The 26,387-nt window shown below is 42.6% G+C and overlaps 2 protein-coding genes across 7 annotated transcripts in view; one reads left to right on the top strand and one right to left on the bottom strand.

The window, feature by feature from the left end:
• LOC147153589 (uncharacterized) overlaps positions 1–26,387 on the top strand; it is a 69,436-nt gene that overhangs the window by 3,615 nt on the left and 39,434 nt on the right. For 4 of the 6 annotated variants that reach the window (XR_015087067.1, XM_086032602.1, XM_086032588.1 and 1 more), the window contains exons 2-4: positions 1,800–1,968; positions 3,874–3,951; positions 24,400–24,515. Coding sequence is in view for 5 of the 6 variants with exons in the window: in XM_086032602.1 (XP_085888728.1) it covers positions 1,922–1,968; positions 3,874–3,951; positions 24,400–24,515 (241 nt within the window). In the remaining variant the exon portion in view is untranslated. The remainder of the gene's footprint in view (positions 1–1,799; positions 1,969–3,873; positions 3,952–24,399; positions 24,516–26,387) is intronic. The other 2 variants (XM_086032622.1, XM_086032612.1) reach the window with 1 other exon arrangement.
• On the bottom strand, positions 81–8,180 carry LOC147153590 (insulin-like growth factor-binding protein 6). The gene is made up of 4 exons (XM_086032572.1): positions 7,636–8,180; positions 7,008–7,042; positions 6,340–6,459; positions 81–1,941 (listed from the first exon to the last, which is right to left on the bottom strand). The coding sequence occupies exons 1-4, from the start codon at positions 7,970–7,972 to the stop codon at positions 1,828–1,830; spliced, it is 606 nt and encodes a 201-aa protein (XP_085888698.1). The 5' UTR covers positions 7,973–8,180; the 3' UTR covers positions 81–1,827.

Raw genomic sequence — 26,387 nt, 5'->3', positions numbered from 1 at the left:
GTTGAATTTCCAGAATACATGCACATCCTGGCGCAGGAAAAACCCTGATCAGGAAGCAAGAACTCACTCACTGCTTGGACTCGTATTAATATATGTTTTATTTGCTTCCATATTTATTATCATTATGTTTAATGTCCATTGTGTGCGGACATCCATCCATCACGGTAACACATCGGCACAACAAGATTGGTCAGTAATGGATAAATTCTAATCACACTTAACACACCCATTTTTATGACTTTGGCAAGACTTTTTTTTTCTTTTCTATTCATGTCAGAAGAACAGTATTAGTAAGAGGAGAACATAATAGCTTCATGGACATTCGCAGTTCTAAAATCAACAAGGCATAAATAAAAAGAAAAGAAGAAGATGTACAGTAGTTGAAGTGAGTTCTGATGATAGATATTTTTCCCATAAATTTAGGTGCCCTTAAAGCACTAGACTTACACCAACATGAAACAAAATAATCTCAGTCTTTAAATAAGAAATAGCTGACAATATAAAAATACATGGTAAAATACTGTAGTTTGTTAAATAAAGCAATAATTCATATATAAAATATATTGAGGTGTATAAAAATATGCCTTACAACTTTTTGAAAAGGAAAACAGCCGTACGCTTTTTGTCTGCCGCTTCAGAACACAACAGAACACAGGCAAGCACAAAAGTCCAACATACTCTATGTACAAACAACCAACAAGCATTCACCACACCCACTTGACAAATAAAGAATCCTGATCATTTTCATGTGACTATTTTTTTTTTCAGACACAACATACACAAATATAGAAGGTAAGGGAGGTTTGTAAGCTTTATGCAATGAACAGACCAAAAAATAAATTACTCTTAAGAGAATGGAATTGTTGATATCAGTGTATCTTTGGAGAGAGGGAGAGAGGATGGTGAGGGAGACACATTTTTCAAACGTTTGTGTCACTTCACCTGCGTAACAGTATTTAAGCCCACTGAGATCAGAACAAACACAGGCAGTGTCAGCTTTTCTAAAGTAGAAAGTAGGGATGCACCGAAAATTCAGTCACCGGAAATTTCTGGCCCGAAAATGGCTCAGAAGTGCATTTTCGGAGAAACAGTGCGGCTGAAACAGGATGTTGTGGTGATGCAAGCAAAAACCTTTAACGCAAGCCCCGTGGGTGGGCTGACCAGTGCGAAACCGCGGCGTCTGACGTGGCCGGTTCCTGGCCAGTGGGGCACTGACTTGGAGTTTTGAGGTAAGGTTAGACTTACTGTAGAAGAAAAAAGGGGGGGGCGGGGTGGGAGCATGCGTATCGCTTGGAAGGAACCAGGTAGCTCATACTTAGACAAATTTGGCAACGTGCTAAAAAATGATCCAGCCGAGGAATTTCTTTTTAGGTTTTTAAAGGTATTGTAATTTCTTCTATGTTTTGGCATTCAGTTTTTCGACCTTGGGTGCCTCATTTTTGTTTTTGGTTTTGGCCAAGAATTTTTATTTCGGTGCATCCCTAATAGAAAGGAAAAGAAATATCTAACCCGAAAGCCGGGACAAGAGGCAGGGAAGAGAGAGATCTTTTGCGATGTTACAGCTGAAATCGCCGTGAACGTGAGCATGCAGTGTTGTCTACTACAGATGACGCAGTTGGACGTTCAGGCCTGAGCTGCGAGTCTACCTATATGTCTTTCCCTCACGACTGATGCGTATTTTCCTCTGGAAGTGTTTTTTTGTCCCCCCTGCTACCTCCTGTCCGGGCAGTGTCGATCTATTCTAGCCCATGCTAAAGCTCCCGTCTCCCTGAGCACCTCTCCTCCTCGTCTTCCTCCAGGCGCAGAACAATAGCACAGGCTCAGGTCTCACTCCGCATCGCACGGTAGAACACCGTCCTCACTGGCACGGGACGGCACCGGACTGCCCTGCTCATCCACACACCAGCAGTGACCACGCTGCATGCCTTTGGAAGAGCGACACTGGATGGAATGGGGCGCGGTGGAGAGGTGGGAGAGAAAAATCATGTCATTAAAATACAATAGTGATTGCGCGCATCATCATTAGGCTACATTCAGATTGCAGGGTACGATGCCCAGTTGGGATTGTTTGTTTAATCCGATTTTATTATGTAGTCGTTCTAAGTTGTAGTCGTTCCAAGTTGCACTTCTTTTTGTAATGTGAACAGAGTGCATCCGTGAAGTGACACGCATGCGCACAGATCATGATGTCACATGACGCAGTGTATTTACCAAAGTAAATATGGCTGCTTGCGTGTGTCGGTCTCAGTCCTGATGCATTGGTGACAATTTCAAGGATTTTGTGCTGCTTTTTCTTAGGAAAAAAATGCTCGACATTTTAGCCAATTTTCTGGTGAATGTTACTGACCAAAGCGGTAACCGATTCATAATCACTTTATGGAAAAAGTCCGTTGAATTTATTAGGAAAATAATGGGTATTTGCAGAGATGGATTTTCCGTCCCAGGACAGACGAACAGAGGACGAGAAGTCCTTTTAAAGGGATGGACTAAGCAAGGACGTAAGTGGGTTTTTGTCCTTCCCTCTATTCGTCCCTCACCGGGTCGAGTGCCAACTTGCGTGTTGGGTTCTTTTAAAAAGCAATACCACTGATCTCTTCTGCGGTATCATGGCGCCCCCTTAATTAACTCTCTGCACAGCACTTTTCATGTGCGGTCCCTGCAGTAACATTGCACAAGCATAGTCTGCCCTCTAGTGGTTCAACACAAGTAATACAATGGATTATGCCACAGAATCCCATTTCACTGACTGACAGAAACTCGCACAACCTGTCTTGTGTGTGTAATCCGGGAGAAGGTATGGAATGGGTGGAGGAAAAAGGTGGATGGCAATTTTGTTTTGTTAACTAACTGTTAACATTTAGCACATACCTTTTCCCTTTGCAGGCAAAGTATGTCCATTTGGGGGACATCTTTAGAGCAGAAAAATCTCTGCCAGCGCCTACATACACTTCAAGGACCCGGAAGTGGAATGTAAGGACGAAAGTGCTTTAAAAGGACCAGGATAGACGGGGTTGGAGGATGATTATTTTTATGAATAAGGAATGAGGGACGATGATGAAGGGTAGCCAGGTCGTGGATGGATGACGGACTGGCAAAAAAGGGTAAAGTGCTTTTTATTTGCAACTGTAATATGAATACAGGGAGTCCTCATTTTACGAACGAGTTGTGTTCCTACACTGGCGATGTAACACGGATTTCCGCGTCTGTTGGATTTCATCTTTAAAGTCGAAATTCACGTCAAAATACCTTGTGTAAAAAAACGAAAGTACATTAAAATAAAAAAAGCATAAGATGCTGTACTTAGCGTTACTGCTGAGAAGTGGACGGAGAAAGAAGAGAAGAGGGCGAAAAAGCACGCAAACAAACACGATCGAGTCACTCTGCGCATGCTCATTGCTCAACTGCAAGAAATGCTGGTTGTTGTAGTACAGGAAGTGCTTGTATGCGGAAGTGCGTTGTTTGGCACGAAACCCATCGCAAATACACAAGCAGAGGTAAACAAGCTCAGAGACGCAGCACAAAAGCACACTTTTGGAGCGAGGAGGAAACCAGCTGCTTCATTCACGTTGTGAGTGACATGAATATCGAGTGTTTTATTGACAGTTGAAAGTAACACGCGGAAATGACGTCCATTTGAGTGCCGACGCAGTGTGTCGCCGTCAGTAAATCTGTCCGCTCAATCATATAGAGCGGCCTCAGAAGTGTAGTAGTGCAAACTAGCCGAGCTGGGCATTCCACCTATGTGACGGACCGGTCCGTCTATCTGCCCATGATGGATGCCCATTTATAATAGATGGGAACCTTAAAAATTGTGCGTATTAAGCATAGTTGGAAGCCCATTTTTTCCATTGATATCTTCCTCTATTTTCGCAGTGAGGATTCACGAAAAGGAGACGGATTTAGTCCGGCTGCGGTGAGGCTTCCGTGCTGCGGCGAGGATTCTATGCCATGGTGAGTCTTTCGTTTCAAATATCGCTCGGTAGGCGAGTGGGAGTTGGTCAAAGTTTGTAGACGGAAACGCAAACGGAAGCCCGTTTATAAATGATAGGCGGACCGGCCTATTGGCGATTACAATTTGTTTCGGCCGAATAGACGGACGTTGGTAGGGTACTAGTATCCCTCCGTTCCCATGAATCATTAGCCATGAAGTTGCTCTCACTTTTGAAAACATTGGTGAGTAAAACATCACTCCCTCTCATGTGGTATTGCTTCACTGCTGTTTATTTGTTTTTGTTTCATCATCAAACAACACCATTTTATTAAAATTGGCAGAACCGTCAATCGCCATCCGTCTGCAGCCTGGGTACCCTTCCGCCATCCATCTATTTGTCAAGCCTGACCAAATAGTAATCTGCATTATTATTATTATTATTATTAATATTATTATTATTATTAGTAGTAGTAGTAGTAGGGTAAAAGACGTTCCGAAAATGTATGGCAGTGAATGAGTTAAAAAAGAAAAGAAAAGAAAGTATTCACACCCTTTGCAAAAAACCTTCATATTTAGCTCACTTCCTGTCCATTTTTTTTTATCTTCTTTGAGATGGTTCTGCTCCTTTATCGGAGTCCAGCTGTGTTTAATTAAACTGATTGGACTTGATAAGGAAAAGTCTAAATAAGACCCCTACAGCTCACAGTGCATGTCAGAGACAATGAGAATCATGAGGTTGAAGGAACTGTCCAAGATGATCAGTGACAGAATTGTGGCAAGGCACAGATCTGGCCAAGGTTACAAAAGAATTTCTGCGGCACTCAAGGTTCCTAAGAGCACGGTGGCCTCCATAATCCTCAAATGGGAAGACCACAACTCTTCCTCGACCTGGCCGTCCAGCCAAACTGAGCAATCGTGGGAGAAGGGCCTTGGTGAGAGAGATAAAGAAGAACTCAAAGATCACTGTGGCTGAGCTCCAGAGATGCAGTAGGGAGATGGTAGAAAGTTACATAAAATCAACTATCACTGCAGCCCTCCACCGGTCGGGGCTTTATGGCAGAGTGGCCCAACGGAAGCCTCGTCCTCATAGAGTTTGCCGAAAAACACATGGACTATGAAAAATAAGATTCTCTGGTCTAATGAGACCAAGATTGAACTTTTTGGTGTTATGACAAATAACAAACAGTTAATTATTTTCAAATCCTCGCCCTATCACCATGGAATCCACACAAAGACGTTCATATGATGCAAGTTTTAAGTTGAAGGCCGCTGCTGCACGCAAGCTTAGCGTCTATGGTGAGACATTGGAGGCGGCAGCAGGAAGTGAAATGAAGATAAGTACTGGTTATTTTCTCTTGGTTCTCTTCCGTTTTAATCAGCATAGTTGCTGCCGTGTTAAAAGGCACTTTTAGGAAAGAATCTGTTACAGGGTTAGGGTTAGGGTTACATGTACATTTACAGTTCAAAATGTTCTGTAAATCCAGTTAAGATCAAATTTTTCAACATATATAAATGCGGCTTATAACCCGGTGCGGCTGATATGTCGTTTTTTAAATTATTTAGAAATAGAGTTATAGTTATATAAAGGTGAGGTCCATAAGATATGGTGTGATATGGTATGTATGTGTATATATATATATATATATATATATATATATATATATATATATATATATATATACATATATGCATATATACATATATGTACATATATATGTATATATGTGTATGTGTATATATATATATATATACATATATGTATATATATATATATGTATATATACATATACGTATATGTATATATACATATATGTGTATATATATATGTATATATATGTATGTGTGTGTATATATATATATATATGTATATATGTATATTTATATATGTATATATGTATATATATGTATATATACGTATATGTACATATATGTATTTATATATATATATACATATATGTATATATACATATACGTATATGTATATATACATATATGTATATGTATATATATATATATATACATATATATGTATGTATATATGTATATATATATATATATATATATATATATATATATATATTTGTATGTGTATGTGTATGTATATGTAAACTTATTTTGCAGAACCTGGCACACTACGCATCAGTGTGGTCACGGCGCTCAAGGTGCAGCGGGCCCTACATACAGTATTTCCATTGTATTTACTTCATTATCATTATCATTTTTAGGCACTCAAATTTTGCCTCCGGGGATCATTAAAGGATTATTGTATCTTATTGTCTGAGAGAGAGAATGGTGACAGTCCATTTTTTTGCCGCAGTTTCCAACCAGTTTGGCACCAAGATAGCCGATACGCTGTGTTCACATGACAAACTTGCAGCATTCCCAACAATCCCGACTTGCATCTTTACCTGCTTTTTTCTGTAGAAACCTCGGGTGTCACAATTGGGTATGTAGATGTCGCGGTCCGACTGGATGATGGTCAGCTGCAAGCCTCTCAGGACGCTGTTGAGCAGCTTGCGACACGGCGCCTGAGAAATGCAAGGCAGAGTGAGACTGGGGGCAAAGCTCGAGAGAGCTGCTTCATCGCGTCGGGTCAGATGTTCACATATGTCACACGAGAGTCGCGTTAGAGCCATAAGCAGACAAAGTATGTTTACGTGGTGCATATCCTATTACGTTATATAACCGTATTGTTACACAATGCTTCCGATTTTTTTCGGGGGTGACATTTGGATGCTTCTTGAGACTTTTTGTCACGACAGACCGATTGATCAATAATCCCTGATCATGTATAGTCCTTCAAAAAGCCCCTAAGGTCAAACTGTAAACATTTTGTGTGGGCTTGAAATTTTGCCAATTGTCATCATGCTCGATTAATTGTGCCGCATAGCAGCACACACATCATACACCATAATGCCATGTGTGAATACATGACACTGCAACACTCCGAATAACAAAGCTCGCTAGTAATGCTTAATAAAACCAATCAAATCTGCTATTTTTCAGTGTGACCTCATCAGGCATCATTCGGGTTTCCTTCACTTATCACATATTACAATAGAATAAGACAACTTACTTTTTCAATGTCATCGCTGTGCGAAGGATGAGGACCTGAGAGAAAACCATACACCGAAACAATATTAGACTGTGACATGAAAGCATCTGCCTCATTGCCATCAAACAGTAGAAACAGTCGGTTTATCTGTCCGCACAGAACAATTCAAACAGTAGCACAGCTAAAATCAATCGATCAATCCATCGATGGATGGATGGGTGGCCGTCAGTGGTGAGGAAGACCATTTCCGCCGACGCGTTTCTTTTTTCAGATGGCAGAGACTACGTTTGGCAATGAAAAACTCCTTGATCAGGACGTCGGTCCCACTTTCACACGCCGAACGCTCCAACACCATGCAAGTCACGTAAATGCGGGTCATCGCATTATTTGGTCAGCGTCGCACCCCCTCGCTGAAACCGGATTCAGCCTCAATGTCCGTCACGCGTACGTTTTCGGCAACTTGATCACAAAATGACAAATGAGTGGAGTGAGGCACTGCAGCGCAGCACCGGATGTTGGAGGTTCTCATGGTGCATGCAGCTTGAAATGGACACTAATTGGCCTTCGGCATGTCATGTACAGCAACCGCATTTGGATGTGCAGTATGTATGCATAGGTGTAGGTCACATATAAAGGACACATATCTTACCTGTGGGGTGGGGCCTCTCGGTGGGACTGGTCCTACTGTGCTTGACACAAACGCCCCTGCCCTGCAAGAGAGCCTGCAGGGGGCTGTGCTCCCTGGGCGGAGGGATGCAGCGGAGCCCCTTGGCACAGCTGAGAGTGTACACGCCACAGGGCTCCCCCAGGGCCAACAGCGACGTGCTGCCGGCAACGTTGTGCTCCCTGGGGGGCCTCCCCGCCCCCAGTGGATCCTTGCAGCTTGGACAGACCTTGAAGGGGCCCAAACGGTTCGCCCCCGTCCATGATCCCCAGTGAACAATCAGCAATAAGACAACGCTAGTGAAGTTACAAAGCAAAGGCATTTCTCAGATTCTCCACACTGACAGGTAAATGAACTGACAGGCTGAAGCTATAGCCCCCCCCTCTGCTCCCTCTCCCGTTTCTCACTCTCCCTCCTGCTTCGAGGACAGCAGCTATCCTTGGTGCTTTGCCGGCCCGGTCGCCTGCGGTGCCAGTAGAGACGAACGGAGCTAGAGAGAGGCACAGTGCCGGCTTTTAAAGATCTGAAAGGCAGTGAGTGAGAGAGCGGGAGAGAGAGAGAGAGAGAGAGAGAGAGAGAGCACAGCTATGACACCTTCAGGGGCTGGGACTCACTGAGAGCGAGAGAGAGAGAGAGAGTGAACGAAAGAAGGAGGTGGTGGGGAGGGACGGAGGAAGGGGGGGGTGGATGCTGTCCCTTTCACAAATGATCCAAATAGCCACACATGCAATATTTATCTCATCTCATTCTGGAATTAGACAACCTATTCCACTATTCCATTTGTCGGCGACCCTCCTGGAAGAACATTTGCCATGCTAACAAATATGAACGCACCTCCATCACCGATGCCGCTGCACAGCTGCCTGATAATTCAGTCTGAGCGCGACACACGCACACAGCGTTCCCTGTGGCAACACTTTAGAAAATGACAGACACCAAATTAGGTCAATTAGCACACAGAACAGAATTCACAAAAGCGAGCGTCTCGATCCAAAACCAGAATTGTCAATGGACTTGAAGAGTAATCATCTGAATTGTTAAGGCCAGCTAGCGCTCCTAAAAATAGCCTAAGCTATTTTTGACGAACATGGATCACTAGTGTCACCTTCACCTTTCTCCTCCAAATGCCACCACAAAACGGTTGGTCCAGCTGTCCCCGCCATCACAATACTCACATCATTTTTCTGTGGTATAATGTCACCCAGTCACATTTGCGGCTTTAGAAGAAGTCAAGCAAAATGGAACCACCGCATCATTCTTCAATCATTGATTCTCAGCTGTTGTGACCGCGGCCCGCATTTTCCCATTATCGCCAAGTCGCGACCCACTTTTGGTAACAGTAAACATTTATTGTTGAAGAAAATAGCCTTTGTAAACGCATGTACTGCATATCACATTTTTAAACATGACACATTTACATGTTCAAAGTGCCTTTCAGAGCGCTTTGATTAAGAAAGTGAATTGATGAACATTGCAACTGCATGCACAAAAATGGACATCTTGGCACTTTCTTTCAGGGAAGTGCAACATCGATAATTTGTCTTGTTTTTAAGAAATGAAAAGTGAGCAACTGTCACAGTTTTAACAGACTGCTATACAAAAATAAACTGACGACGTTTTTTTTTTTATTGTGAGAGGTCGTTGAACTGCCGGAAGTTGCGTTTACAACCCAATTGCTAATGTTTCTGACGCGAGCATGTCAAAAGAATGTTCTTTTCCTAATCAAAGGCAAGTCCGGGCTGCATGTTAATATTTCACTGATCCAATGGCCCGACTGGCCAACCCGCGGCCGGTTTCATGCGGCTCCTGAAACGCTTTTCAAAAATGAGTTTAGCCAACCCAATTCACGCACAATTCATTGTGCATGTGGTGAGGGGTGGCGAGCACGGAATGGTGCGGTAAAAGGTGCTTGCTATCGTCCTGGTCTTTTCGCTCCAAAATAATGAGCCGGTCTTCTTAAAATGCAATTTTGCGCGTCAGTGTGGCATTTATACGCTTCACTTCCGGGTTTGTGTTACGCGGCCAATCAGGTGCCTGTATTCGCAATACAGGCACCTGATTGACTACATAACCCACGTGATAATTTGACATGTCTGAAGAAATGCACTGATGATTGGCTGATTGGCGGACGTAACATTTCTCCCGCGAGCTAGGTAAACAAAAGCCAGCTGTGAGCTACAGTACATTAATCTTATGATTAAAAAAAAAAAAAATCAAATAGGGAAAACGAATGTGAATTAAAGCACATATTGATTATGGAAACTTTCAACGCATATCGCGGCCCCGGGTCCCTAGTGTGACTTTGCAATCAATCTTTGGAAGAGACGGCTCACATATGTCACCGCGACGTGCCGTCGTCTCGTGGGCAACGGTGTCCATTGTTCAGACCTCCGCTTCGCCCGACTCCACCCCTTTTCTCGGACACCACATCAGTGATAAGTTGCCCGGCAAATTTAAGCATCTCAGTAATCACAGAAAAAGAAACTAACAAGGTGATTATCTTATTTATTGTTACTTGGCTTTTTTCGAGACCCGTGTTGCCTTTATTCAGAGTGTTCCTGTTTTTCTTTGATATATTAGTGAACAGAACGTGTACCGTGAACTTTCCTGCAACAGTGAGGCTTATTGCAGTGCCGTGAGCTTTCACACAATATTGCAATAACTATCATACCGTGACATCAATACTGTGATAAAACCAAACCGCGAGCTTTTGATCTTGTTGCAGCAGGTTTGTCTGAAGTAAATGTAATTTAGGATTGTTAGGAAAAAATTTGGACCGCCACCAAACTAACTTGCTGACCCTGTTTTACACAAAGTAAGCAACTGCAGAGTGTGCAAGGGCTTGTTTGAAAGTGGGTAATGGAACGGATTACATTCGCCAATCAAGGTACGAAGTGCATAACACGCTTTGACACAATTGAAATTGATTTGGAGGGAAAAAAAGTTGAGTAGTTTTGGCTACCAAATACAGTACATAATGGCAAGCCATTCTGCCTGGGCTTCATTAGAACCTAGTTGTATTAAATTTTTTGTCTTCCTTGTTATCTTTCATTTTGTCTTCCTTGTTATCTATACAGTGATCCCTCATTCATCGCGGTTAATGGGGGGACAGAACCCGCCGCGATAAGTGAAAACCGCGAAGTAGAGTCGGACTTATGATTATGATTGTTATTATTATCTTGTTTAATATTTATTGTACAGTTTTATTTTGGGGGGGATTTGCGCCTCTGTTACGCTGTTGCGAACCCCCGACATGGCTCCCACACTTCTAAATGCTTGTTAAAGAATCAATTTAACTTTAAAAATGCAAAATGAAGAATGAATACCAAGCTGCAGGCTGTGAATTGAGCTTCAACCGCAGCAGCCGACGATCTCGACGGAACGTTGGCTAAAAAAAACTACGTTAAAGTTTTCATTTTTATCATAAAATTGACTTACCTTAACTAGAATGCCACGCGTAATTAACCAATCCTGCACTTTAAAACGCTTGTCGTCGTGAAAATTGAAAGTAAAAACGGCCGCTTCTTCTTCTTCCCTCCTTCTTCTTTCCCTGCTTTTTCTTCTTCTTCCCTCTGTTGCCTCCTACTTCATTTAAAAACGAAGAAGAAACACGGCCGCCCGAGAATCCTGCATTGACTTTATCTTTGCGCGATAACATCAACAAAGTCCTTTTGATAAAATGCAACGCGGGATTGTAGTTAAGGTAAGCTGTTTTAAGACAACCTAAGACAAAACTAACAAACACTTTCACACTTTATTTGGCGATGTCTAAGTCGTCCGTGCCGGATACACAGCTGTTGTATTGTACTATCCGATTTTTACAAAACTTTATTAGAGCAAACACTTCATAGAAAGTACCCGGCTTGACTCTGACTAAATCAACGGCACATTTGAATAGTGGACGAGACTAGCGAGAGGCTGCGATGATGCGCGCCCAGTCAGCTCACATACAGTGCAGTGTTTCGAAAAACTAAATCCAGTTGTGCTCTCGTTGGTCGAGCTCGCGCTGGGAACCAGTCACCGCCTTTTATGAGTGCCTGCGGGTATGTACAAAGCCTCAGAGTCAACTCATATCTTTTAAACAATGCGTCTTTCTGCAATATAGCTACCGATATGGCTGTGTCGTTTCATTTTTGATTTGTTATGAAAGCTTCTGAAAAATCCGCGATGCACCGAGGGCGCGAAAGTTGACGCGCGAAGTAGCGAGGGATCATTGTATTTTTTGATTCATTTGTTTATAACAGACAATAGTGATTTGTTTTTTGTCATTTAATTACCTGGCATGTTTCGGCGTGTTACTTCCGCTTTCACTGACACTCTGATGAAGGCGGAAGTAACACGCCGAAACATTTCAGGTGATTAAACGACCGAAAAAATCCCGATTGTCTGTTATAAACGAATCAATCAAAATATTCATCAGAACCTTTCCAGGATTCCAATCTTCAGTGGCCCTTTATTTCCCTCCTTTCAAACATCAACCAGTCATTTCTAAAGAGGAATGACGTTCTCAAACACAGGGTGTTCACTTAAAGGTCAGAAGAGGCCCCTGTTCTATGGCATGACATAGCCTCAATTTGTATGCAAGTCAGAACACGCCTTTGTCTTTCACTAAGCTATGTTAGCACAGTACTAGTCATAATTACTGTACAGTAAATATTTACACGGAAAAAAAACCCACATCTTGGCCATAAATATGAAATGATCTTATGAAAAGCAGTAAATATGGTGCTAATTGAACATGACCTTTGTACCATGTGACAACCTACTCTCATACCATGTCCAACCACCAAATGTCGTATATCTGTCCCACCGTTACTGAGGAAACCGGCATTTTTTTCTGTCCACGACCCACAAGTGGAGAACCACTGCTCTGTCTTTCAGCAGCCAACTTTTTCATTGAAAATTTAGAAGGGCATTATGTGCCCTGGTGCCTTGAGATACAAGTGACCCAACTTAACGGTTCATCGTTCAGCTGTTTTTTTTGTTGTTGTTGTTTTTTGTGCTTGGACTTGCGAGTGCACACTTGATGTTTGGACAAGGTTTAATCTAAAATTAAACATAAAACAAAGAAAATAACATATTACAGATTGAAAACAAACTAATTTGCTTTAAGAATGTTCACTCTAACAATGGAAAAGGACAAACAAACGAATGCTTAGCATAGATAATTGTGGCGTTTTAACCTTTTATGCAATGGATATTTGAAAAACTGGAGCAATACATACTATATATATATATATATATATATATATATATATATATATATATATATATATATATATTCTTTATCCTCTACAAAAAAACAACAACTGCTAATTACTTCAGCTTACTGAGTTACAGTAGTCGTGAAGCTCTTCTTTGTTTGTGTTTTGTGTGACTATATTATACTGTCCCCGGTTTCCGGTGCAGTCACACCAGGAGGAGCAGCGCAATCAATTGAATTGATGCGTTAAATCATGATGCACAAACCTATTCATTCTTTTGCATTCTCTTTCATGATGTCATTACTGTATATTTTTATAAATATTTGCAATATTACAGAGTGCTAGTTTCCTTATTAAAAACAAATTACGATCATTTTTCGTGTTTATTTTTGTGGGTGTGTGTGGAGGGGGGTGGCATTCATTTTAATACGGTAATATGATTTGACGTACGAGAGTTTTGAGTTACAATTGTGGTCATGCAACAAATTCGGCTCGTATCTCAAGGCACCGCGGTATTCTGTTCCCAAACTCAGACACTTGGAAGAGTTGCCCAAGATTGATGAGCATGACCATATCAGAGTGTACTGAAAGTGTTTCAGCTACAAGGGTCATCAGTGTCATTGTCTCTCCTGTAACTTGACGTTCTCGTTTCATCTGTCAACACTGGCTTGGAATGCTACCGGTATCCAATTTCCTCCAGAATATATGTATGTGCTGATGATATGTCCGAGAGGCGTTGGAGTCCACCGCACAATGCGGTCTATGCGCTGCAGGGTTAGAGTGGACGCCAAGGCGCGGCAGAGCAGATATCCCCATCGGTCTGCGGGAATTCAGGGGAACACAGGGCCAAAAATGACACCGCTATCTGTAGCCCGCTGGTTGTATTGATCTTGGCGAGGGCAGCTAAAATCACCTGCTGACACACGTTCGCATCAGTTTGCAGACTTCAAGCATGAGTCCGCATATCTGGCATACTTGGGGAAACATTCCAAGACAAGCCGCAGAGCAAGTGGGGCTCTCTTCGTCCACATTTCTTAGGGTGATTCTTTTTTTGCACTACTGTCAACATGGCAACCAGTGTCAACACACAACCAACTGCCTCAATTCCAGTGGCAATGTTTAAAGTAGGGCTGTCAAAATGAATGTGTTAACACAAATTCCCCTTAACGCCACAATTGAAATCGCATGATTTAGGCAAATCTAATCCCAGTGCAGCTGGCGTTTTGTCCACATTACTTTCACATCCACATCCTGCAGTATTTCGCCCACGTGGGCCAGTTGGCCAATCATCAGTGTATTTCTTGTGACATGGTCTGGTCACATGTGTTATACAGCCAATCGGGTGCGTATGTAACACAGAAGCGAGGAGGTTCTTTTCTTTCGATCATTATTTACCAATACACGAATGCCTCCATCGATTGCTGGGGTTATATTCCAGAGCCCCCCTTAAGTGAAATCCATGATGTAAAAATACCCTATTTAATGCCCCCCGAGGCCGTTTTTAAAGCATTTACAGCACTTAGATTGTTTTTAATGCAGTATTGAACAAATAATTTAAAAAAGAGTAACAACTGTTATAACACATAGGCAAAAATCAGAATTACGGTAATGGTAATGATAACACAGTAAACCCTACACCATCATGGGTTCCGGGTTAGCAATGCCACTATTATGCTGAATTTTTTTTTTTTGTGGGACAGTTTTACCTATTAAGGTCTGCATCCCCTTTGTTTTGGATGTGATTTCACTGTCAACCACTAGATGGGGACCCACTATTTAGTTTGACACTATAAATTTCAAAGAACAACAAAAACGGAAGTACAGGCAGTCCTCGAATTACGACGTACGCGACCTACGACATTTCGACTTTACGACACCCGTGCCTCCTCCTCTATTTTGTCTCTAGCACCATAGAGACTACATTTACATGCAGTCAATATTCAGGTTAAAGTCAAAATTCCGAATTCTGAAACATTCGGATAATCCCGTTTACATGATTGAGCGGACAGAGTTGCTCCGGCATTTGAATAACCCACTGTGTACGGACACAACGTCATGACTCAAATGGACGTCATTTCCGCTTGTTACTTTCAACTGTCAATAAAACACTTGATGTTCATGTCACTTACCACATGGATGAAATAGCCGGGTTCCTCCTTGCCCCAAAAGTGTGCTTTTGTGCTGCGTCTCTGAGCTTGTTTACCTCCGCTTGTGTATTTGCGGTGGTTTCGCGCCAAACAACGCACTCCCTGTACTACAAAGACCAGCATTCCTTGCGGTTGAGCATGCGCGAAGTGTCTCGATCGTGTCTGCACGCCGGCAGTATCTTTGCCTTTTTCGCCCTCCTCTCGTCCTTCTCCATCCATTTCTCAGCAGTAATGCTAAGTACAGCATCTTGTGTTTTTATTTTAATGTATTTTCATTTTTTCATACAAAGTATTTTGACGTAAATTCCCACTTTAACGGTGAAATCCAACATAGGACGAAATTCACGTTACGGAACGGAACTCATTGGTAAAATGAGGACTCCCTGTACTTTCAAATCAGCTCAGTTTATGCTGTAGATCAGGGGTCCCCAAACTACGGCCCTTCACATTTTGCCTGGCTCCCTGAACAATACCAGAGACGCATTATGATTTTTTTCAGTCTTGCCACGCGATCGAGACTAACACATGCATTCTATTCCACCCTCTCGTTCAGATTGTAGAATGTCGGTGCTAAATTTGGATTCCTTATTAACCGTGCTGAAGAAGCACAAACGAAGTAGGACGGATAGAATATATTGCCACCGAAGCCGCGGCGCGATTGTACCCCACGGCAGTTCGTCCTCACTGGCTGCTCCTCTCAGTCAGCCCCTCTGCTCTCTCCGTGCCGGCAAGCGCGGGCTGCGGCGCCGGCTCTGGACGTTGATGGGCCCTTCCCGCGGATTTCAACAGCTGCGAAAGCCGACGGAACCCTGCGGTGGCAGCAATCGCCCTTCGCAGGGTTGGCGATCCCGCCCGTGCCGGCCTGGCAGGCTGCCTCGGCTGGTTCTGGCAAGGCCACCCCCCAAAATTACCCATTGGCCCTTGGTACCGTATTTTTAAATGGTGAAGTTCCCTTATTGCTGGAGTGGTCTCGACCGTATCAACTGCAATGGAGGAGTGATTACTGTAGTGTGTTGGTATAGAGTGGTAGAAGTTAAGATATGTTGCTCATGTCCTGGTTTAAACTAGGTATTTACACCATGACTGTATATACAGTAACTGGAGGATCACACATAAGAGGTCACAGAGTTCACAGATAGTAAGAGGTGGGAGGGTTTGTTGGGTGGAACAAACCATTTTTCAGGCAAGGGGGATGCTGTATATTTGGGGGATTTGACCAGAAAGGACATACAGTAAAGCAAATAAATAAATAAAAAATCTCTAGAATATTAGGGGGTCCGGGATTCAATTTAGGGGATAAATGGGCTAGAAACATGTATGGCGTATTGTTACATTCCTAATATGCAACACAAATATCATGTCTTTTTTGTAATCATATTGCATAAGGTGACTCTGTTGAAAGGCAATCCCGAAAGCAGAATGGCATCACAAATTAGTGAAGGCCATTTCAGTAAATGACAAATCGTGAAAAATAATTGACAAATGGTGAAAATTATTTAATGTTATTTTTGAAATATTGTTTTAACGTTGCGGATGTGCTATGACGACATTACACATGATAAATTCTGACCTACAGGCATTTCAGAACAGGCTTGCAGAGTACTACTGTAAGTAATACATACTGTACATGGCCACCTCGTTTCCAGCCTGCCAAATGATGCACTTTGCTGTCTCATGAATGGGTGATGAGTCATTGCAAGGCTGTTATGGTCAATGACATTGTTTTCATTTGCACTGGTCTTTCCTCAAAAACGAGCATGTGAGCCGATACTAGAAAGTGATGGCTTCATGCTATTTGAATCGATAATGGCGATGCAGTTTTACTTAAAAGTTACTCACACACACACACACACACACACGCACATTTGCGCTCTCCATGTTAACCTGTAATTTATTCCCTTTAGTTACCAAGGGAACTCAGACGAAGTGGGTTGCTATGTGGCTGACTATCCTTTGTCAAAGGGAAATTGCTACTTTGAGATACAGTCAGGCTCAGCGGTAGATGCTTCCAGACTTGAGTGCTCGTTGAGTCGACTTCCAGCATTGCACTAACTTACACACTGATAATTGTGAACACTTGAGCATTACCAGATGGGCCATATTTTCTTCTTGAAATTGAATTAATTCCTGTCCCATTCCATATCAATCATTAGGTAATTTTGCAGATGCTTCCTACTGTATTATCAAGAAGAAGTGGGACAATTAATCGACAGCTAAGACATGGTGAAATTAATAATTATGTATTTATATAGTATAATTTTAATTAACAACTATTTTCTGCTTTAAGACAAACGTGCAAACGCCTTTTACTTGCTTTTACTTTGGAAAACAATGATACACATTTTTTTTTTTTTTTGACGGGTGTTATGAACCAAACCTGCAACTGAATGATGTTTAAATTATGGAAAAATAGTCAGTTGAATCTTTTACAAAAATAATGGTTATTTGCAGAATTGGGCACTTGACCCTTTTTTTCCGCTCCGTCCTCCGTCTGCGACCTGGATACCCTTCCGTCCTTGTCCCTTTGTCCTTATTCATAAAAATAATCGTCTTCTGAACCCATCCGTCCTCGTCCTTACATGCTGTCGATTTCGTATTTGGTTTTATTTCATCATTAAACAGTAACAAATAACAATAATCAATTAATAAATTGTTGATTAATCAACAACATATTGATGATCAAATTGATATATATTTTGATAATCGGTTAATTGTTTGGAGTAAATTTCCCAAATCCCCAGAATTTCAGCCTCTGAACAATAAATAGTCTCAGATTTCTGTAGTCTTCCAAAAAAGAAAACTGTTTTTTTTTTTTTAATCATTTGCATACATTGGCTTTTACTTGCTGAATCATAATTAATGTTAGTCCATTTTTTACATTGTCAACTTGAAATAATGTCTTGTTATTCAATAAAGGGATGCAATTTAAAACATGATTTGAAAAATCTGATTAATCAATGACGCGTATAATTAGTTAGTTGCAACCGTAATAAACAAGGAAAAGACATCAATTGTAAGGTTTCTCTAAGAAGTGGTTTTTCAATTTTGGAAACGGTGAATCGTCTTGCATTGCATAGTGAGTTTATATCAAGCTGGGTACTTGTTCTGTGCTAAACGCCGCCCTCGAATGTCAGCATTCGACTTCCATATTGAAAGCTGCCATACATGAAATGATGAAGCTCCAGGAGCATTGTGGGAAACATGCTGAGAGGCATTTTACTTCCACTTCAGTAACATGCAAGTCAATGCCGTGGGCTCGGATCGTCGATAGTGGCAGCAAGGTGACTCTGTTTTGTGCCTGACATTTCCTGTAAAACGTCACGTCTGACCCACACGTTGGAAGTTTTAAACATAGCGTTTGTATTAAATTGAGACATCACATTCGGAGCTCGAGAGGTCCCCCCTGACATTTAAACAAGCTTGCTCCAATGCAAGTGTGCAACTATTTTATTTTCTGAGATGAATTTCTCCAGCTGTGACGCACATGCTGTCCACTTATCTCAAACATTCGGGAGCTTTTCTTCTATTAAAGGTCAGGCTGCTGTCAAAGTATGCATGGTGACTTTCCTGCTGTTTCTCCTGGCTAGGCTTTCATGTAGACTCGTATTTAACCTTTTTCAAACATGCGCAGCATTCCACTCGTCTCACCGCATTCGTTTGAGAAGCTCGTTTCTAAGGCTCATCGCTGAGCACATTCCTGCCCTTGTAGAGCAAAAAGTGCCTTTTATTCAACTGTACCTTTAGTGGTCATAAGGAAAAATAGATATGTTTTTTCTAGAAGAATTGCATCCAAGCACATTTTGGTTACACTGGCTGCGTTAAAGCAAACTTATTATAGCGCACGGGACCTTTCTGTCTGAGATGCCGTGGCGGCTAAGAGCGCAGCCGTAGACCGATTTCCGTTCTATGTCATCAAAAGCGGCACGCGGCGCATAATTGGTGAAAAAGAACGGTAGGCATTCTTTGCCTAGCTGGGGAGAGCAAGGGTTTTTTTTGGTGTGGTGTTGTCATAGTTTTTGAGTAGTTTCAAAAAATCGGGTGTGCAAATCGAAGAAAGGGGTTACAATTTTTCGAAATTCCAAAAGGAAACCGCCTGTTTCTATAACACTGGAGGGGCCCGCGGCTGCAGGCTATTAAACGGACGGACTGGATTGAGGACATCATCGGGAATGCCCGCCTTTGCGGTGCTCATTTTATTTCTGGAAAGTTATCGTGACCATTTGATTGAAGTTTAACCTCTGTGTCTTGAAATGTTGAGTACGTGGTCATGAATTGCGGAATAATGGCAAGGTATGTTTGTTACTACTGCCAGCTAGTAACTGGTAGCTAACGCATTTAGCAATGAGCTTCCGTGCACCGTTTTCCCCAGCTGGGCATCCTAGAACACCCCAGCAAGATGAAAGTGGTTGCCTGGTGACATTTTCTTATGTGTAGGTATTGACTCGTTTCCGACATTTTTTGTGGGGCCATTTTCATGTGTAAAAAAATGTTTTCCGCGTCTGTTTTTAGATATGATGTACAGCGGAATCTCCTCCGTTGCCTTGTTTTCAATTTGATTTTCATGCAGTATTTCTGTGTTCATCACGCGCACGGCGGAATAACTCATCTTTAACCGGCCCAAAAGTGTTGAAAGCTAGCTAGCTTTTTGAAATCAAGCTATCGCACCTCATTTGGAGGTATTTGGGACATGCAGACGACGTTTCATCAAATTTGTTCGATGCAGAAGAAAACCATACGATGCCAAAATTTGTGTCACCTAACAGTGAACGGGGTGGGGAGGCGCAGGGGAGCCGTCTACCGGGATAAGACAGTCGTCCGTTGCCTGCGGTGGTAAGGGAATCCGGTAGCCAAACAAACAACTGGCAGACGGGGGCAAAACACAAATCTCCGAATGGAAATTGTGATGTTTTATGGTCTGTACATGGCCACATATCACAGACTGTATTTGTAAGCATCCGAAGACTCGTAGGTTCTCTCTCGTGTAAACACTGGGTGCCTCCACTAAGTACAGATGAATATCTGGCCATTGGACGTCGGGCCACTTTGAAACGCCTTTCTCCCACTCTGTAATCCCATAAGGACCAGAAAGTTGCTTTCCATATGATAATAAGATCTTTTTAAAGTAGATTTCGCGATCCTTTACAGTTAGTCCGCGTTCTCAAACAACGCCATGCTGCACCAACAATGCGATCCAATTCCGATGACGTCACCTTTCTTTACAAACATGGAAAAGGCATCTGTACTCATGCCTTCTTTGCCTGCTGGAAGTGGAGCTGTGACATTGCCTCATTGAAAGGCGAGCCTGGATCGCTTTTGGCTGCTACAAGCAGTACCTGCACAGGATTCTGGTCTATGAAAAAGTTGTCATTGCAGAATGCAAAGCGTATGGATGTCTCATTAAAAAGCGAAAAAAACTATGATAAGTACCAGTATGTTAAAAACGAAGGCCGATGTCTATGTGTGACGTCTGTATGTGGGAGAAGCGCATGCGCCGTGTGACACCCCACTGCATTTGAGAACAACACACAGAAGCGTTTGCGTGTGTGTGGGACTATTTTAAGTTGTCAATGAAACCCAGCTAAACAATTTATCGACCAACCCCCTTGTCTTCGTTACTTCATTGTTTGCCTCAGGTCGTCACTGTGACAGACGAAGGGAGTTTGGCCGCTTGCAACCCATCGGCAGCTCAGTGAATCAGAATATTCCATTGTCTTGATTTACTTAGCAAAGAAAATAATTTGGATGTCAACATCCAAGTGAGATTGTATATCAGTATTGCGGTGTTCGCGAACGACTCATTCTTTTGAACGGCTCTTTTGGGGTGAACAATGAGAATCAATTCGCAGCTGTGAGAGAGCCATTTGTTTTTTTGCCAATTTTGTATGTGGTATTTGGCAGAGCTGCGCATTTTACTAAAATTTCCCGTTTATCGCTTTCCGCCGTACGTCTAGCCGCCTTTTTGTCCGGCCGGACCAAATAGTAATCGCCTATCATTTTAAACGGGCTTCCGGTAGCGTTTCCATCTACCAACTTTGGCCAACTTCCACTTTTTTGGGGCAGTTTTGAAGGCTTTATTGCTTTCTTTGTGGTTTTTATGCAGAGCATGCAGAATGCGTGAGAATCACCTGTCGCAATAAGCTCGTATTTGAAGTTGGACTGCAGTTTTTGTCTCCTAAATGCAGCTTGCTAATCCATCCATCCATCCATTATCTGTACCGCTTCTCCTCACAAGGGTCGCGGGGCGTGCTGGAGCCTATCCCAGCTGTCTTTGGGCAGTAGGCGGGGGACACCCTGAACTGGTTGCCAGCCAATCGCAGGGCACACAGAGACAAACATCCGCACTCACAATCACACCAATCAACTTACCATGCATGTTTTTGGAATGTGGGAGGAAACCCGAGTGCCCGGAGAAAACCCACGCAGGCACGGGGAGAACATGCAAACTCCACACAGGGAGGCCGGAGCCGGGATCGAACCCACGACCTCTGAACTGTGAGGCGGACGTGCTAACCAGTCGGCCACCGTGCCGCCTCCAGCTTGCTAATCATTTGTCCTTATTTTTGCTAGCTTGTGGGCTTACTTTTTGACTACCATATCATGTGACTGAGGTGAGTGGCTTGACACGTGTACAGAGGCAAAGGCAAATGCACCTGACTTTCAAAATAACGTTTCTGTCAGACTTGGATCATGGAGAAAACATTTTTTTGCTCACTCTCTCTCTGTGCGGCACGGTCGTAAATATTCCACGGACGGCTGGTCTAACATACAAGTAGAGTATACATACAGAAATAAATCACGAGAGCTTTTTTGTGCTGAGTGATGCCTGTTGAAAGCGCTCAGATATGACTTTGCACACAGTGCTGTGTACAGTGTTTTGTAGTTAAATGTCTTTTGACAGAGACAGATCATTGTGTGGTTTCACAGTTGCTGCCAAGTTGCCTGTTTGTGTTGCACTTAATGAAATCCAAGTGTCAGTCCTTTAGTCACGTTGCACTTGATACCCTTTAATGTTTGGGGCGAAGCTCGAGGCTTCGGTTTAAATGATGTCATCCCTGCCTGCCTGTGTCTGATCTTGACAGCGTTGGATTGGGGCGACATTTTCAGTGTTTTTGCATGCCAGCATGGGAATATTTTAGCACAATCGGCAGCAAGAAATCATAACATTATGAGCACTTGCACAGTCTAATGAGAGCCAGTGCAAGCAGCATATCAAAAAATGATGTATTAATAATGTAGCAACGATCACTTTTGACACTCTCTGAGCTATGAATTGAACGTTTGCTGTATTTATTAAGGCCAGTGTCATCGGCAGTGCTATTGAATTGCACTACTTTGGATTGAAAGCTACACCACCAAATTGTACAGATCTTGTATTGGAGCACCTTATATCAGAGGTCGGCTACCTTTCATACTCCAAGTGACATTTGAACCGACTTACACGGAAAAACAAAACAAACAAACAAAAAAAAACATCTAAAGTGAGGATAACACTACTGGTACATCGATTTTATTTTTGTTTTTTTCCCTCTATGTACAACAGTACTATAGTGTGTTGCATTTATGTAATTAAATAACTACTGCAGAGAACACAAAAACATTTCAGCCCTTAAAAAAAAGATACTTGGATGATGCCAACTATCAACTAAAACAGTCATTGTCTTTTTGAGCCTTCCTCGTATTTATGAAATTAAAGCCAAACATCAATTATCCAACAACATCTTCATACCAGAATTGCTATCTGCTACTTTGTTCCGTCATCATTTAATAGCATGCGGAGCGAGCCGTGAGCTGTCAACTTGAATGAAAAAGGACTGTTTTATTGAACAATGTAGAACAAATACTGTATTTGCAAAATAATAGCCAACCACTGTGGGCCGGCTGAGTCTCTGCTGAGATCCTCCTCAAGAGACAGCAGTGCCACAAGCATAACTATACACTCACAAAATATAACTTACGGCCAGAGCCAAAATGAAATATTATTGTAAAAATGTGTTTGTACGAATAAATCAATCAATTCCTTGACTGCAACTTATGCCTGGTCCTGTCTGCAGTGGAAATGCTCTTTATGAAGCCACTGTGTGGTAGCAACTTAGCAACAACTACAGTATATTTATCTATGAATGCAATCTGCGACACGGTCCAGGCAGCTCATCAAATGTGTTTCATGTAGGGCCGCAACTAAGGATTCTTTTAATAAGTGATGAATTGTATTATTATTATTATTATTAATTGATGAATGGGATGAAAAAGCATTTTTTTTAAGTTCCATTCCTCATCTGTCCTGACCATATGTGGAATTGAGAGCACGGTGTACTGTAGACAGCGATCTTAATAATTTTCCAATAAAAACACACTAGAGGGTAAGCCAAGTCCACATGGACGTGGAAGTCTTTTTTGGGAAACTGTAAATAAATGCAGACAAGAACACGGAAATAAGTGGATGTACAAAAAATATTAAACGTTCAGATTTACTCACATTACTGTACACTCTCTAGTTATAGAGATGGGGGACTCAAGTCATATGACTTGACTCGAGTTAGACTTGAGTTTTCCAATTTTCTTTTTTTTTTTTTTTTTTTTTACATGTGACTTGCTTGCCAAAACTTGGGAACGACTTGACTTGGAACTTGGTATCAAAGTCACTCGACTGGAGTTACACTTGAATTACATGACTTGACCACTCATCTTGTTTATAGTTTGAAATCTGCATTTTAACACATTTTGTCTTTTTCTTTCTCAAGAAAGGAAAAAAAAAGTTTTTTGTTTCTTTCACACCAAACTGGCTACCCAATCAGCTAACCCTAAACACCAACAGTGATGGGAGCAATTCTAAGGATCATTAATTTGAATTAATGGTTGTCTTGTCCTGTGATTGGCCGGTAACCAGTTCAGGGTGTGCCTCTCCTATTGCCTGGAGATAGCTGGGCTTGGCCCCAGCACGTCCGTGAACCTCATGAGGATAAAGTGGTTCAGATCATGGAACGATGGATCATCTTGTCGTTAACCATTCAAAGTGCGTACTTCCAAGCTTGCTGTGTGATGAACTGGTGACACAAGTAGTGACCTCTGTCTGTACTTCTATGTCTGACTCGGGGGGTCAACAAGGTCGAAAGTCTTTCCAGATGATGCAATCTATCTTCTGTTCATGAGGAAAGCAGATGCTGTGAGTCATGTTAAGAAGACCATCTGGTCAGCTGTCAGTGATCGGGTGGCATGATCAGATGGGTCGTCGTTGGCGTGCTGCACAAAGTTGTCTGCCTTTACGGACCTCTGATGCACTGCACACGATTGTGGGCATAAATGTAGAACGGTCTTTCCTCATTGTAGATGAAGCCAGTCACCATTATGCCGACTGAGAAGAGCTCATCCAGCATCATGTCCATGTTCTGTCTCCACAGCCAATACAGCAGCGCGGAGCTTGAGTCACGGAGTTGTAATCCCCGGTTTGGGGGAAAGCTTTGCCTTGGCAAAGATGTACCCCACTTCGCCGTGATCTTTGACATGTCACTTTCAGGTAAGCAATTGACCCTTCTGCTTTTGGGGCAACTTACTCCCAGTTTCTTTTCGGGACCAACTCTGCTTCGTGGTGACTTTCCGCTATGGCTTCCCGCTATACAAACAGGGAGGCGGGAGTGTCACGTACGGTGCACTGTGCGAGCTGTGATCGATTGGTCGGGTATGCGTCAGCGGGTTTGAGCCGCCATAGAGCTAAACTGTATAGAATGTGTCCTGCAGACGATCAAACGATCTTTTGGCTTTATGAGATCGTCAACACGTTAAAGTCCTTACCGATCTAATATCGTCATGGCCCAAGGATGACTAAAAAAATAAATAACTTATGAATAAAGTCCAATGAGGAACACCCTCCACAAGTGCAATGGGCCTCATGTTCTGGACAATCATTTTAAGGATACTTTGTGTGATTTCAGATGCTCTTTCTGGTGTGTCTTCCTCTTTTATTTTTTTTATGTGGGGGCGGGCTGTGTAACATCAGTTTGCTTTCAACTTAAAAATAGACGGATAAAGCAGAGCGCATACTGAAATTTATCACAATGATTTTGCGCCCGGGGTATGCACAAAGATGGTGAGACTACTGAGAGCTTTCCGGGACAGCAGCAGTTCATATATTTAAACAGATGTCGCGTGTTACCGTTTGTGGGTACATAAAGAAACGGAACCAGTTACGTTAGCTGCAAGCACCAACACAATTTGCCCGGGTTAGAAATAACTAACGTTAGCCCCATAATGCACAAAGCTGAAACGCAACGCTGTAATTTGGACTGCAACCCGCTGCTTCGAGAAATGAAACTTAACAATGCACGTTAATAATACGTCGCACATAACAGCAACTTCAGTAAAACCGGGTCATATTGGTTACTAGTTACTTAAAAGAACTTACGATCCTCTAGCTTTTTGCTTTCTGTCATCTTCCAGCAGCACCTGGGTGACGTTGATTCAGGTTTTCGTTCATCACTCGGCTTTACAAAGGATACAGACGACCAACTCGTTTGACTTTTCGATGAAATATTTCCATACTTTGGACTTTCTTGTCCGCTTTTTAGCTACTTCGTGAAGCCGCATCTCCTCTTCCCCGCCCTGAACGCACAAACCGGCGTGCCGCCGCCATTTATGCTGTTCTCCTATTTTTTTTGTTCTCCTTCCTTTTCTGCTGTGCGCACTTGGTTACAACTGGCGGTATGCATGTGTTGACGTATTTACATCATCGTCACTCGACGGTATGTGCGTGCCGACGTATTTACGTCATCACACCCTTCGTCGACGGTATGTTGTGTGGGCCGACATATTTACGTCATCGGTGACGTCGACCACGTCGACAAGCCGGGACAGCCCTAGTCTATGCCCGCTTCCGTTACCGCTTCCGTTAGAGTCCTTGATGTGTGGACAGAGTAATCCGTGCAACGGGTCCACAGATGGTGGGCACAGCCGAATCCGCCAAATTAATCCCCTGAGGCTACGGTGGTGGGGAAGTCAGTACGCGGCAGTAGGGTTAAAGTCGCTTCACCGATACAGCTAGCTTGCATGCTACTGCTCAACTTGTGAAGGACGCTATCTTTTGCCTGGGTTTGATTAAAAAAAAACAAATCTATTTTAGTCATTTTAACATTAACCTCACCTTGCTAATTTTTGTCCTTCCTATTTTGCGCGCTCCACGTCACGTCATCCAAGACTCATCCTGACTGACTGGTGATTGGACAAATGATCCTTTCCTCCTCTCATACCATCCACTCATCACGATTGACCCGCCCTGAGCTATTCTATTTACAAAATCGGGGTCTGTTGAAATTCCTGAAAGCTGTTTTTTCCCTCCTTGCTTCATAGGCCCTGAACGCCATCTGGGCCCTGGTGCATCACACTGGTTGCCCCG

This window comes from Filicampus tigris, chromosome 1 (assembly GCF_054856515.1).
Source record: "Filicampus tigris isolate MCC_2025a chromosome 1, RoL_Ftig_1.0, whole genome shotgun sequence".
NCBI lineage: Eukaryota > Metazoa > Chordata > Actinopteri > Syngnathiformes > Syngnathidae > Filicampus > Filicampus tigris.
This window is presented reverse-complemented; position numbering and strand designations above follow the sequence as displayed.